Source organism: Alligator sinensis, unplaced genomic scaffold (genome assembly GCF_000455745.1).
Source record: "Alligator sinensis unplaced genomic scaffold, ASM45574v1 scaffold896_1, whole genome shotgun sequence".
Lineage (NCBI taxonomy): Eukaryota > Metazoa > Chordata > Crocodylia > Alligatoridae > Alligator > Alligator sinensis.
Window position 1 is genome coordinate 319,961 of NW_005842940.1, and position 13,791 is coordinate 333,751.

At 43.4% G+C, this 13,791-nt stretch overlaps 1 protein-coding gene across 7 annotated transcripts in view; it reads left to right on the forward strand.

Annotated features, from left to right (window-relative positions):
• Window positions 1-13,791, forward strand: part of FAM185A (family with sequence similarity 185 member A) — a 184,088-nt gene that overhangs the window by 13,762 nt on the left and 156,535 nt on the right. For all 7 annotated transcript variants that reach the window (XM_025192530.1, XM_025192533.1, XM_025192531.1 and 4 more), the window contains one exon: window positions 11,787-11,925. In XM_025192530.1, the coding sequence (XP_025048315.1) occupies window positions 11,787-11,925 (139 nt within the window). The remainder of the gene's footprint in view (window positions 1-11,786; window positions 11,926-13,791) is intronic.

Here is a 13,791-nt window from a genome sequence, read left to right on the forward strand (position 1 = left end):
CCCCCGAGGAGGCATGGGGGGCATGTGCCCCCTGGATTTGTGCGTGGGGTGAGCATAGGATTTGTGCGTGAGGTGAGGTTGGGGCTAGGGGCTGCACTGGCCTCTTCCTGGTGGGGGGACTGGGCCAGGGCTGAGCTTGGGGCAGGTGGGGGCAGGCAGGTGGTGGTGGCACTGGGAGGGAGAGCTAGGGAAAATTTTGGGGTGGCTCCATAGCTGCCCCTCCCAGCACTGCCACTACCCGCCCTGAGCACAGTCCCGGCCCAGTCCCCCCCACTATGAAGAGGCCAGCGCAGCCCCTGGCCCTGAGCCCACAGCACACAGCCCCCCTAAGCCCACATGCAAATCTGGGAGGGCACATGACCCCCATGCCTCCCCTGGGGGTATGCACAGCGGATGAGAGCCACCACCCCCTCCTGTGTCACCAAACAAGCCATCCACAGCTCCACCTCGCTCCTGGGGTCACATTCACTGCCCTGGCTGGGCAGCGCCTGCCCCTGCCTCACTCTCTCCCACACTGGGAGCCTCTCCCACATCTGGCCCCCCCCCCCCCCCCCATGCCCCTTCCCTTCCCCTGTCCCTTCCTTCCTACAGACTTAATGGCCAGATGCTGCTCTCCAAGCTGCCGGGCTGCATTCCTGGCTGCATGCATGCTGTGGCTATGTGCATGCATGCAGCATTTATTGATGACATCGGCTACACCAACCAAAAAAAGCTGATTGCCAATAACGTTAATTTTCCTTTTATCGGTGCTGATCTGATATACCACCAATATATTGGTGCATCTCTGGTGTTAACATTATGTGGCATCCTGCAGCACCTGAAAGGCTCTCAAGGCACCCCAGATTGCTACAACCCCCTGGTTGAGAATCACTGCTCTGGGCGCTACTCCAATATGAATACCTTATTTACTTGAATCCAAGATGATAACTCTTCATTGTGAATAAGTATATTTTGATATTGGATTTTTTTTTTAAAGCTTTTATGGCTGTTTGACAGAATATGAAATGTTTGGTTTGCTAAGTAAGTGTTATACAAGATTCTAGCAGAACAGGTCAGCTAATGAGTCCCTCCACAATATAGTTTGGATCCTTTTGCCAGTCAATCTGTATCCTGCGTCCACCCATGGGATTAGGTACCTAACGCTATGCAACCGAGTTGTAACAAAAAGCATATCCTAGGGTATAGGTAGGCAAGGTTCTTTGAGTAGATATGATATCTTTTATTAGATGAACCGAGTCGTTGGAAAAAAGTTCTTAGCAAGCTTTCGGGTGCAGTCACCCTTCTTCAGGCATAGGGAGTCTCTGCCCTGTGTGTGTGTCTGTAGATTCATAGATGCTAGGGTTGGAAGGGACCTCAATGAATCATTGAGTCTGACCACTACAATGTAACAATACAACTGTGAAATTATTGGGTATATTAATTGTTGTGCATAACCTAGGGGAGAGAGATATTACACACGCACGCACACACATGTGCACACAAAAGTGTTTATATATTTCTGGGCAGTTCAATACAGTGCTGAATGAGGAGTCTGATGTGGCGTATATTTCTAGTCAAAAAATGTGAGAAGAGTAAACCTGGTTTAAAGTAAAAGAATGTGAGAATAATACATGGCTGTATAATTTTAGTAAGAATGTAACAAGAGCAAACCTGGTTTAAAGTAGAAATAGTTCATTTTGTTCCCACTAGATGGCACCAAAAGGCAGGCTTCATGCAATTGTGCCTTGTTTGCTTTCTTTTATGATATGGGAGATGTTGATCCATTCCTTGGCCCCGATGCTGGGCGATGCTTCAGCAGTGCAAAGAGACTGCGTAACTGCCCTAACTAAGCAGCTGAGATTTCCTTTGGTTCTGTTAGCGCTATGCATCCCCAGCCTGGCTCTTCAGCACAGAGTCTGTGGAGGAAAGGGTATGAGCAGATCTGCCCTGATCCTTCCTTGGCTGGTGTAGTGGTTCCTTTTGGGGCTAATTATTAGTTAGTTCTAAGGCTCCTGGCAGACTCAGCCTGGAGGAGCATGTCATAGAATCATAGAAGTAGGGTCGGAAGGGACCTTGTAGATCTTCAAGTCTGACCCCTCTGCCCGGGCAGGAGGAAAACTGGGCTCAAATGACCCCAGCCAGGTAGGCATCAAGCCTCTTCTTAAAGACCCCCAGGGTAGGAGCCAGCACCACTTCCCTTGGAAGTTGGTTCCAGATCCTAGCCGCCCTAACTGTGAAGTAGTTCTTACAGATGTCTGATCTAAACCTACTCTCCAACAACTTGTGGCTGTTGTTCCTTGTTATCCCGGGGGGCGCTAGGGGAAAGAAGGTCTCCCCCAAACTCTTCTGGTCCCCCCTAGTGAGTTTATAGACGGTCACCAGGTCCCCCCTCAGCCTTCTCTTGTGAAGGCTGAACAGGTTCAGGTGCTGTAGCCTCTCTTTGTAGGGTCTGCCCTGCTGTCCCCGGATCATACGGGTGGCCCTCCTCTGGACCCTCTCAATATTGTCCACATCCCTCTTGAAGTGGGGTGCCCAGAACTGGACACAGTACTCCAGCTGTGGCCTGACCAGTGTCGTGTAGAGGGGGAGGATCACCTCCTTGGCCCTACTTGAGATGCACCTGTGGATGCATGATAGGGTCTGGTTGGCCCTGCCGACCGTGACCTCGCATTGTCAGCCCATGTTCATCTTGGAGTCAGTAATGACTCCAAGATCCCTTTCTGCCTCTGTGCTCTCAAGAAGGGAGTTTCCCATCTTATAAGTGTGCTGCTGGTTACTACTGCCCAAGTGCAGGACCCTGCACTTGTCAGTATTGAAACGCATCCTGTTTTTGTTAGCCCACCCCTGCAACCTATCCAGGCCTTGCTGCAGTCTTTCCCTCCCTACTAGTGTGCCCACCTCACCCCAAATTTTGGTATCATCAGCAAATTTAAACAGGTTGCTTTTCACCCCATCGTCCACATTGCTGATAAAGAAATTGAACAGCTTGGGCCCAAGGACCAAGCCCTGCGGGACTCCGCTGCCCACTTCCCCCAGGTCAAATATGACCCATCCACCACCACCCTCTGAATACAACCCTTCAGCCAATTTACAATCCATCTGACTGTGTAGACATCAATGCCACAGTCGCCTAGTTTTTTAATGAGGATGGGGTGGTCGACAGTGTCAAAGGCCTTGCTGAAGTCCAGAAAGACTACATCCACAACGACACCTGCATCCAGTGCTTTTATGACCTGATCGTAAAAGGCAATCAAGTTGGTCTGACATGACCTGCCCCTAATGAAACCGTGCTGGTTGCCCTTGAGCATCATCCCCGATGCTGGCCCATCACAGATGTGCTCCTTGATGATCTTCTCAAAGAGCTTCCCCAGATTGAGGTAAGACTGACGGGCCTATAGTTGCCCGGGTCCTCCCTCTTCCCTTTTTTAAAGATGGGGACCACATTGGCTATCTTCCAATCATCTGGCATCTGGCCCAAGCACCACGAGCGCTCGTAAAGTGTCATCTTGGTGTGCCCCCTCACTCCTGCATGTTTCTCTCTAGAACTCGCCTTTGTTAGATCCAGGAATTGGCCCGTTTATTTGTTCTTTTCTAATAAGATTGATCATGGTATAGGGGAGTCTATATCAAAACAGACTGTCTTGTTCTGCAATTTACCAGTTTGGCTTTTCTCATTTACATTGGCATAAATTTAAGTTTAACGCAACTAAGGTATTTGTTATGATTTACTCTGTTACAGTAATGAGATTTGCATTGGTTTTACTCCAAGCAGATTTTGTGTATGGAGTTATGATTCTGACTCTATATTGCCCTAGAAAAATCAGGTCTACTGGTGTTTTATTTGACACTTGTAAAATTAGCGTAAGTGGACAGGCTGCCTAAAAGTACCCTGACATAATTAAAGCATATTAATGTCAGAATGTTTCTGAATGTTTTAAAATGTTAGCATATATGTGCACTTAAAATGTGTACTTGAAACAATAAAACATACAAATAAACTTAATACAACTTTTAATATTTGGCAACATATTTTTCCAAATGTACAGTAATTTTATGGTGTTAAGAAAGATTACTGGGTCAGTGTATGCTTTCATAGCTGTGTAAATCCATAATAATTTGACTGAGGTCAGTCATGGTCCTGTGGATTTGCATTGGCACTGGGAATAGAATTTGATTTGTAATGCCTATCTTCTAAGCTAAATTTCTTATTGCAATAGTTGGACAGCCAGTTTTTAGAGTGTGATACTTATCTTTTGTCAATTGCAGCTTTTGTTAGTAATTAGGGTGCATTACATCTACCATGTGCGCTAGTATGAGACTTTTGTTCCATCAGTTACAATCATTATTATGTATTTACGGGTCTGTCAGCATTTTCATTGCAAACCAGGGTTGTCAGGGAATTATAGATGTGCTCTATAATTTCTTCGGGACTGAAATGTAATGTCCAAGATTTCAACCAGAGAGGGAACTGCTTTACAAAAAAAAAAAAAATTAAAGAAAAATAATAATGAAGGTGTTAAATGAGAGAGCAAAATTAGAATGCTTTCTTTTCTCTTTTTTTAACTGCAATTTACCTTACCAACTGTCATGAAAACTTATCCAAGCACAAAATCTATTAGTTTCTATTTACCATGATGATTACAAATTAATAATATTCTACTTGCCCTGTAAAGAACAGAAATGATCCTGGGCACATGGACCGTTTTAGAGTTGAAGTAATGAACACTTATGGGAGAAAAGGAATTCCTGAGACATATATACAGATTGACTGGCAAAAGCATCCAAACTATACCATGGGGGAACTCGTTAGCTGATCTGCCCTGCTAAGATCTTGTATAATACTTACTTAACTAACCAAGCATCTCATATTCTCCCAAACAGCTGTAAATGCTAACAGAAACAGAGAAAAATATATCCACCCACAGTGAAAAGCCCTCTTATTTTGCCCATTTTCTCCTGTTATTTAGGCCATGTCCTAAACTTAGGGCATGTCACATCTCTCAGTGCTGTTGTTCTGGCCTCTCTGCATTCAGGAAAGTAGCTCTGCTGCAGTGTATATTTGGGCTGCATCCGCTCTTTGTGTTACGTTCCTAACATGTTGCTGCCTCTATTTTCAGCTCCACTGATGGTAGCAGAAGGGCTAATACATGTGATGAAGGTTTTCAAAGCAGTTAGATAGTCAGCCTCTCTCTGCTTTCAGTGGGAACTGAAGATCTAACTTGGAGTTGGGCTTTTTGGAAACCCCTTAACTTAAAAAACATGTGGACTCTGGAGCACAGTTCTGAGGGGAATGTTTGACTATGTACAACTTCTACAGCTGTGGAATTACTGAATGCCTGTCACCCTGACCGTGACAGAGTGGGCTGACTCGAAACAAAAACATAGAGAATCATAGAGAAATACAGTGGGAAGGGAACTCCAGACATTTAGTCCAGCCAACTGACTGAGACAGGATCCTCTCTATCCAAACCATGCTATACAGATCCATTGTCTAATCTTTTAGCAAAACTACACAGTCAACCCTAATACAAAACCCAAGACATAACAACCTAACCTGCCACAGGGGGACTGCCAACGTCCTGCTGCTGCAAAGCTAGTTAATATAAGCTCAGGAGGTCCCAGGAAGAGGGCCACTACAGAGGAAGGGAAAACTCCCCTAAGTCCATACCAGTCTGCCCATGGGGTAAAAATCTGTCCTAACTTGAATTATGGCAATCAGTCTGCCTCTGAACGGAGGGTAAGACCCTCTAGCCAGGAGCCTCTGGGTTTTAGTTCCAGCAGAAATATAGACCCAGCTCAGTCAAAATCCCCAAGCTTGGCTGCAGCCAATACCCAATGCCTCTGAGGAAGATTAAAAAAAAAACCCCAAAACAAAATAAAAAAACTGAGACATGGAGCAGCTGGGGGAGTGGGGAGGCAGGGGAACCAGCTCTTCTTAAACACCTCCAGTGATGGAGGTTCTACAGCTCCCCATGGCTGTCTGCTCCTATGCTTCACTGTTCTAAAACTTAAAAAAGCTTTTCCTGATATCCAATATAAACCTACTTTGCTGCAATTTCACACCTTCGATCCATGTCTTCTCTGCAACACGAGAGAAAATGTGTTTTCCCTATTCTTTATTGCAGCCCTTCATGTATTTGAAGACTGCTGTCGTGTCCCCTCTTAAGTGTCTTTTCCACAAACTGAACTTGCTTTCCAAGTTCTTTATCATTTTTATCAACTGCTTCTGGGCCTTCTCTTTTTTAAAACATGAAACCCAAAACTGCACACGATGCTCTAGATGAAGCTTAAGCAGTGCCAAGAGGCTCTGTCACCTCCCATGTCTTGTACCTAATGCTACTGTTGATGCATTCCAAAACCATATTCATTCTGTGTAGCTGCATCACACTGTAGACTCATACTGAGTCTGTGATCTACTAAGACTCCCACATCCTTCTCCATAGTGCTGCCATCCAGCCAGGTGTCACTGGCTTTGTATTTTGTGTTTTATGATTTTTCTTCTTGAGTTGTAATACATTGCATTTGTCAATATTGAACTTCATCCTTTTAGCTCCAGCCCAGCTTTCCAATGTCTTAAGATCCTTCTGAATACCAGTCCCATCCTCCAGTATACAAATAATTAATAAATACATTAAACCCCTGTGAAAATCCACTCAAAACCTTGTGCCATCCTGATATGGATCCATTTATAATAACCCTTTGCTTGTGGCTATTTAGTCAGTTGTCTATCTACTTCATAGTACTTTTGTTCAGCCCACATTTCTCTAAATTTTTATAAGAAGGTCATGTAGGACTTTGTTAAAAGCCTTTCTCAAGTCCAGATGCATGTCTGTAGCATTCCCTTCATTTGCCCAAGTAGTTACTTTGTCAAAGATGGGGAGATCAAGTTTGTTTGACACAATCTGTTTTGCGTATACCCATGCTGGCTGCTTGTGAACAGTCTTTCCTCCTCCAGATGTTTACAAATGTTTTAAAGAAGGGCACTGTGTTGGTCCTTTTTCAGTCCTCTGGTACCTTGCCCATCTTGTACAACTTCATAAATATCATTGTCAAGGACTCCAAGATCTCCTGTGTGAGTTCCTTCAGTACCCTGGGATGAAGTTCATCTGGCCCTGCTGACGTGAGTTCATGGGGACCTGTGAAGAAGCGAGTGTGAGTGAGACAGAACAGAGCGGAGAATGCCGCTTCTGGAGCTGCTGCTGTTTGAAGATAGAAGCTCTGAGAGAGCAGGGGAGCAGCGGGTCACGAGGCTTGAGAAAACAGAGAGAGAAGAGAAGAGTCTATGAAAGAAAAAAGAATATTGAGGGACCCATCAACAGAACTGTGAGGAGGCTAGGTAAATTTTGTTTGATTTCTGAGGCAACGAGGGGCGGATTCACAGGAAGACTTGGCGTGGGAGCAGTGGGGCTGCAGCGGGGAGAGGGAAAAAAAAAGAAAAAAGGAACGTATCCGATTCTAATACTGTGAACAAAAACAAAACAAGGAAAAGGATTTATATCTTAAACTCTTTGTGTATATTAAAAGATCTTTTTTTATCATTGAGAAGGTCCAAGATTAGAAGTAGAATAGGGGTTTGGTTGATGAGTCCTCCATCAGCATAAATAAACGGATTTATGTAGGGAGATCTGAAGAAAGAAGATCTCTCTTAAAGTTAAGAGACATTGCACAAAATAAAAGAAGAAGGAGAATTCTAGGAGTAAATTCATTAATACTAAGTTCAGTTAATTTACGTTTTTGTTTAAAAAGTAACATAGTCTAAGTGACAAGTTACAAAGTTAAGACTTTAAGAGATACTGGAAAGACATGCACATACCTTCTTCTATCTGACTGTGTAGGATTTGAACAAATGTAAAAGGAAAATAAAGAAAAACAATTGGTCTTAACCAAACAGTGATTGAATTTCTAACTTTCATCTACAAGAGTAAGTGTATCAAATGAGCTATACAACCCATATGTGAGCCCCATTAAAAGATTGTGGTAGAAGAAAACTAAAGGAATAAATAACGCTAATAACATCTAAAATTAATATTGATAATAATAACATCAAAGATGTGGCAGGCGAGAAAGTCGGGACATACTGCCAGCTCATAAAATAGCAGTAAGAACAGGAAAGGGTATGATAAGCAATCATGACAGGACTCATCAGAAGCTCACTGATTGTTTCTCTTGTTATTTCCTCGCTCAGCTTGTCCCCTTCCTTATCCAAATACTATTTGTTAAGCATCTGGTTGCAGTTTGCCTCAGTCTTCACAAAGTAGCTATTGAGTAGCTCTGCTGTCTTTGCATCTTCTGTTAAGAGTTCTCTCTGGCTGTTGAACAGTGGACCCACAGGTTTCTTTGTTTTCATTTTAGCTACCATACTTACAGAACCTCTTCTTGTTGTCTTTAACCTGCGACACCAGGTACAGCTCTTTCTTTCTTTGCCATCCTGATTTTTGTTGCTGCCCATTCTTGCTACTTCCTGGTAGGCTTTCTTAGCAACCTGCCTATTTTCCCATTGCCTGCATGCTTTCCTTTTGCATTTGAGGCATCTCAGAAGCTCCTTGTACCGCCAGTCTCTTGCCTGTTCTTCCTGTGCTTCCATTGTGTCTGAATAGTTTCTTCTTGGGCTTCTACTACTGTAATGTTTAGAAGCTCCCAGATCATGGGCATGTTTATTCTTCAGTCTGTCTTCCCATGACACTGTACCTATTAACTGTTTGAGTCGGTTGAAATCCACCTTTTTGAAATCTAGCATTCTAGTTTTGTTGACTTCATGCCTTCCTTATCTTAGGATCTGGAATTCTATATCATGATCCCTTCCTCCTGAGTTACCCATTGTTTTCATGTCCTCCATTAATTTTTCCCTGATCAGGTCAGGATAAGATCCCTAATAGATCATCCCCTAGTTGTATCCTCAACCTTCTGGAACAGAAATTTGTCGTCCGCACAATTTAGGTGCCAGCTCAACATTTTACATTTGGCTGTATTGTTCTTCCAGCAGATGTCTGGAAAATTCAAGTCTCCCATGAGTACCATCTCATACCTTTTGTGTAATTTTGTCATCTTGAAGAATGCCTTACTCACCTCCTTTTCCTGACTTGGTGACCTATAATAAATTCCAACCATTACATTGTTGCATCTTTTATCTTTACCAAAATGCATTCTGCTCTGCTGTCTTCTTCCTCCTGAACCAGGGAACAGGTGTATGTATTTTTGGCACACCACCTTTTCTTCCAGCCCTGCCCTTCCACAACAAAGTGTAACCCTCAATGTTGACACACAGTCATGAGAACTGTCCCACCAGGTCTCTGCAATACCAGTTGGATCATAGTTTTTTTTCCACAGACTGCAGCTTCCAGCTCATCTCGTTTATTTCTCTTACTTCCGTATTTGTATACATTCATCAGACATATTTTGCATTTCAACCTATGCACTTCCCTTTTTCTGCCACTTATTGGTGTTCTGTGGCTTTCTGGCCCTTTCTCAGAGTTGAGCTGCTTCTTCCAGTCTTTCCCCTCTGGTTTGTTTCCTCTGTTGCTGGAGGGTTTTGTTCACCAACCCCCATGGAATCTAGTTTAAAACCCTCCTTACTAGGTTGGCCAGGTGATGCCCAAAGATGTTCCTTTTAGTTCTGGTCCGATGGATAACATCTGCCCATTGTCAAAGAATCTAAAGCCCTCACGCCAACTCTAGTGTCCCAGCCACATGGTTACTTCCATGATGCAGTGGTCCTTGCCTGGGCCTTTGCCTCCCATGGGGAGGATTGATGAGGACACCACTTGTGCTCAAAGCCCCCCCCTGCCGAGAGCCTTGTAAGTCACCTCTTTTCTCCTCTGTGTTGTTTGTGGCAGTATCATTGGTGCCTATATGGAAAAACAGGAAAGAGTACTGGTCTGAGAAATGGATGAGCATTGGCAGGCTCTCTGTGACATCCTGAATTTAGGTTCCATGCAGATAGCACACCTCCTGGGACCCCAAATCTGGATGATATATTTGGGCCTCTGTTTCCTGCAGAAAGTCACTCAACACCACCACTTTTCTCTTCCTTCTTGGTACAGTGGTCCTAGCTCCCCATCTCTGGGGCCCTGCATGTCCTGCTCTCTAGACTGCTGAGTCTTCTGCATCATGCCTGTTGGTGTCCTTTGCTCTGCCTTTTCCTCAGCTGTTCCACTGCAGAATCCTTGAAAGATGTTGCTGACTTCAATCGTGTAAATATTCTTTAATATGGTGGTGGATCTTATTGTTATCTGAGGCCTACCTTGGGTATAAAACTATAGTGCAGAATTCTGGGTTGCACCTCTAAAGCTTAAGTTTAACCTGTGCCCTCCTGATTGTGGATTGCTCTGCAGCCTAGAGAGGACCTCAAATTAGATGGCCCTTGGGGCTGAGTTATGCTAAAGCAGCTCTCAGGTCATTCTTTGGGATCGTGGCATTTTTGTCTGAAATTTGCAGTGCTTTGTTTTGCCACTGCCTCCAGGATTACTGTCATTGTCAGCATGCCCTGTGGGCCTAGGGCAATGGTACGCTCAGGGGATAGTTTTACAACTGTCTTCTACTCTGCTTGTGCTAGGGAATGTTTCCCTTCATCAGCCAGGGATAGGGCTTTTTAATATTCTTTTTGTGCTATTATGGCCTTTTTCCCATAGTATAAAAGGGCCAGCACAGGAGTAAGACTCTCATTCACAAACTGTTAGCTGCCCAAATTTCACACACCAGAAGATGAGGGTGAAAGCTTCTTTTCTTTAGACTTGCATATGCTTTTTATTTATCATTGGTAGATCTTCATATTTATAAGAACTTTTTTACATCAGATGCTACAGAGGTCATTAGCATTGGAATTGGCAACAGACTGATTTTTTTTTCTTACGAATTTGTTCATTTTATAAGGTGGCAATAACATTAAAATGCCAAAATGGATTTTAAGATGAGCTGATGTAAGACACAATTTATGCTGCAGGGCTGTAAATCTTTTCATACAGTGGATAAGGACTTTGAAATATGTTTCATTAAGGAAAAGGCAGAGCTGGCAGATTAAACACACATTGAATAAGACTTAAACCTGAATTATTGTATGATTACACAATTCAAATCAAGCTGAACAGAAAAAGACCAGAATTCAGTTCTTATGGTAATGTGCTCATTATGTATGGATCCAGTTCAATCATAACTTTGGCTGTTTGCACAAAAGCCCTGTTTTATTGGCCCCTGCCCTGCATCCAGCCCCTCTATCCAAAACGCTATCCTCAAACTCCTTTCTTTCCATCCCTCTTAGATTCAGATCCCTCATGCTCACCTTCAAAGTTCTACTTAGCTTCAGGTCCTGGCTGATGACTTGGGTTTCTGGGTGCTCTCAAACAGTAGTCACACTCAGCTTTGTGTTTTATCACAAATTTTCACGTAAGTCATTCTCACAAAGTTAGCCAGTGGCTGATCTAGTAGCATGGTATTGGAATCCTTCTACCTTTGTTTTGTTCCTGGTTGTGCCAGACTCCCTGTGCTACTGTGAAAAATTGTTTTTACCTCCCTGTCTCTGGTATGTACTCTGGAAAATGAATACAACAGTCATTCCCTACTGAGTAGAAGTATTGACAAGATTAACTTATTATTATGCAGAAGTTGTTTTAAAGATATTGGGTGTAAGTACAAAGTACAATTATTTATTTTGTGTTATACATAACTTTTAGCTGGCATCTGACTTGCCATTTGTCTTGTACGTGGGCAACTGTGTGTTACATAGTTCCTTTTAGTTCTTCTACTTCTCAGTTTGGTTTCCAAATGTATTGGCCTATTTCAAGGAAGCGTATTTCAGTTTATTTTTCTTGCAGAGTGTGAATATAGAGAAGTTGCAGGGAACATCTATCAGCATATCTACTGAGGACGGTTTGTTAAAGACCAAGTATCTTTATGCAGAGTCTTCATTTCTGTCTTCAGCAGCTGGTGATATTCTACTGGGAAGTGTTCATGGTAAGACAGGAAAATCAATACATAGTCTGAAATGTAACAGCTCTGCAGGTATCCAGAGTATTAATTATAACAATGAAAGGACTGCTGTCATTATGCTGTGTCCCTAAATAAACTAAGGTGCAGCATCTGAACAAAACTGTTCAATGCTAGCAAATACTAAAATAAGATTGTCAAACCTAAGCTAGTTCTTTCTTCCTTTGCTCTAACAGATGTTGTTAGCTGTGTGAGCCTGAAGTCGGGTAGAAGGTAGAGGAGGGTGGCACCTTAGAGCTGACCTGATAATAAGTTCTCTCAGCAGCATCCCCTCCCCTGGCCCTCTTCTTTCTGCTAGTCCACTCACAGCATCTGATGAATCAAGTTGCTGCCTATGAAAGCCTACGCCTCTCTAAACCAGTTAGTCTAAGGTGCTGCCCTGCCCTTCTGCCTCTGCTGTAAATGATTTTTTAATGTTTTCTTAAGTAAGCTTGCCATGAAAAGGGAAAAACATGCATCATATGAAATAAACATATACTGCATTTTCTAGGAATATAACTACAATACTTGGCAACTATTGATACTCTGGATCATGGTGTATGCTTAAGAAGTCTATGTGACCATCACACCAAGACCTTCAGTGTGTATACCTAGACAAAAGTATGGAGGAGTGGAGGCTGCCTTAGACTTACTATTATTACTTTAGACGGTTGAGAGAGTGTCCAAAAGCCAGGCCAAGTCCAGACTTCAGTGCCTTGATGGTTGTAATTTCTCCCAGAGAGCAACAGATTAGAGCTGCTGCTGACTGGTATGTTTCTGTCAGGGTGGTGTCACTTAGCTTTTCTCCAACCAAGGATTCCCCACAGGACGGTGGAAGCTAGGGTTTTGAGGTGTTCTATACTTGCTTTACTCTAGAGCAGTGGTTCTGAACCGTTTTCAGTCGACATACTCCTTGGTCTCAGAGTGAGACTTTACATACTCCCTTTCAATGGGAAATTCATTTTTCAGGCCCTTTGACCTCTGTTAGACAATGTATGAAATATATCTCACATACCCCCTGATGAGGCTTCACGTATCCCGTGGGGGTACATGTACCCCTGGTTCAGAACCGCTGCTCTAGAGGTTGCAGTATTGTGGTATTTTATAGGAACTACCCCACCACAAGTAGTCCCACCACATTGCCAACTAGCCCTCCAGTCGGATGCAGTTTACAGTCATACATAGGACCAGTAACTTTACTATATAATTAAATAGTGGAAATTGTAATGAATAAAGAAAACATCATTAGTAAAACTGCAGTCTGTTTTAAACAGCTGCTTTAATTTGTTTTGGAGAATTTGAGAGTTAACCTGCTTAACAAGATTTCTGAGTAGAATTTGGTTATGATGACTTAAAATGTTACTATTTTTATTAGAAATTTTTTCTCTGTGTTTGTGTTGGCTCTGTCTACCACCAATACACTTCCAGTTGTGCTTTTCCTGGTCAAATGTCATGTTTTTCTTTCAGGAGTGAGGATGGCCAGCCTTGGCTTCTTTTCCTGTTAGTGATGCTAGGGATCCCCAGGGTGCTAGGGACTCGCCAGAATTCCCACTGAGTGAGCACCTCCTCTCTGTGCTTGATGTTTATGGCATTTTGGACAAAGATGAAATAAACTTGAACATGGGCCAATGTGAGAAATTTTCACTGTAGGTACAAGTTCCATCACTTTAGCTATATACAGTAAAATAAAAATACCGGCACACTCTACTGACCAGAATTTCCAGTTGACTGGCCAGATGGTGGGGGGGAAGCTCATATGCAACTGCCACCACCCTGCTCCCCTGTGCTGCCGCTGCTCCACATGTGGCTGCTGCCCCCACCCACTACCCTGAGCCACTGCTGCTTGGTGTGTGG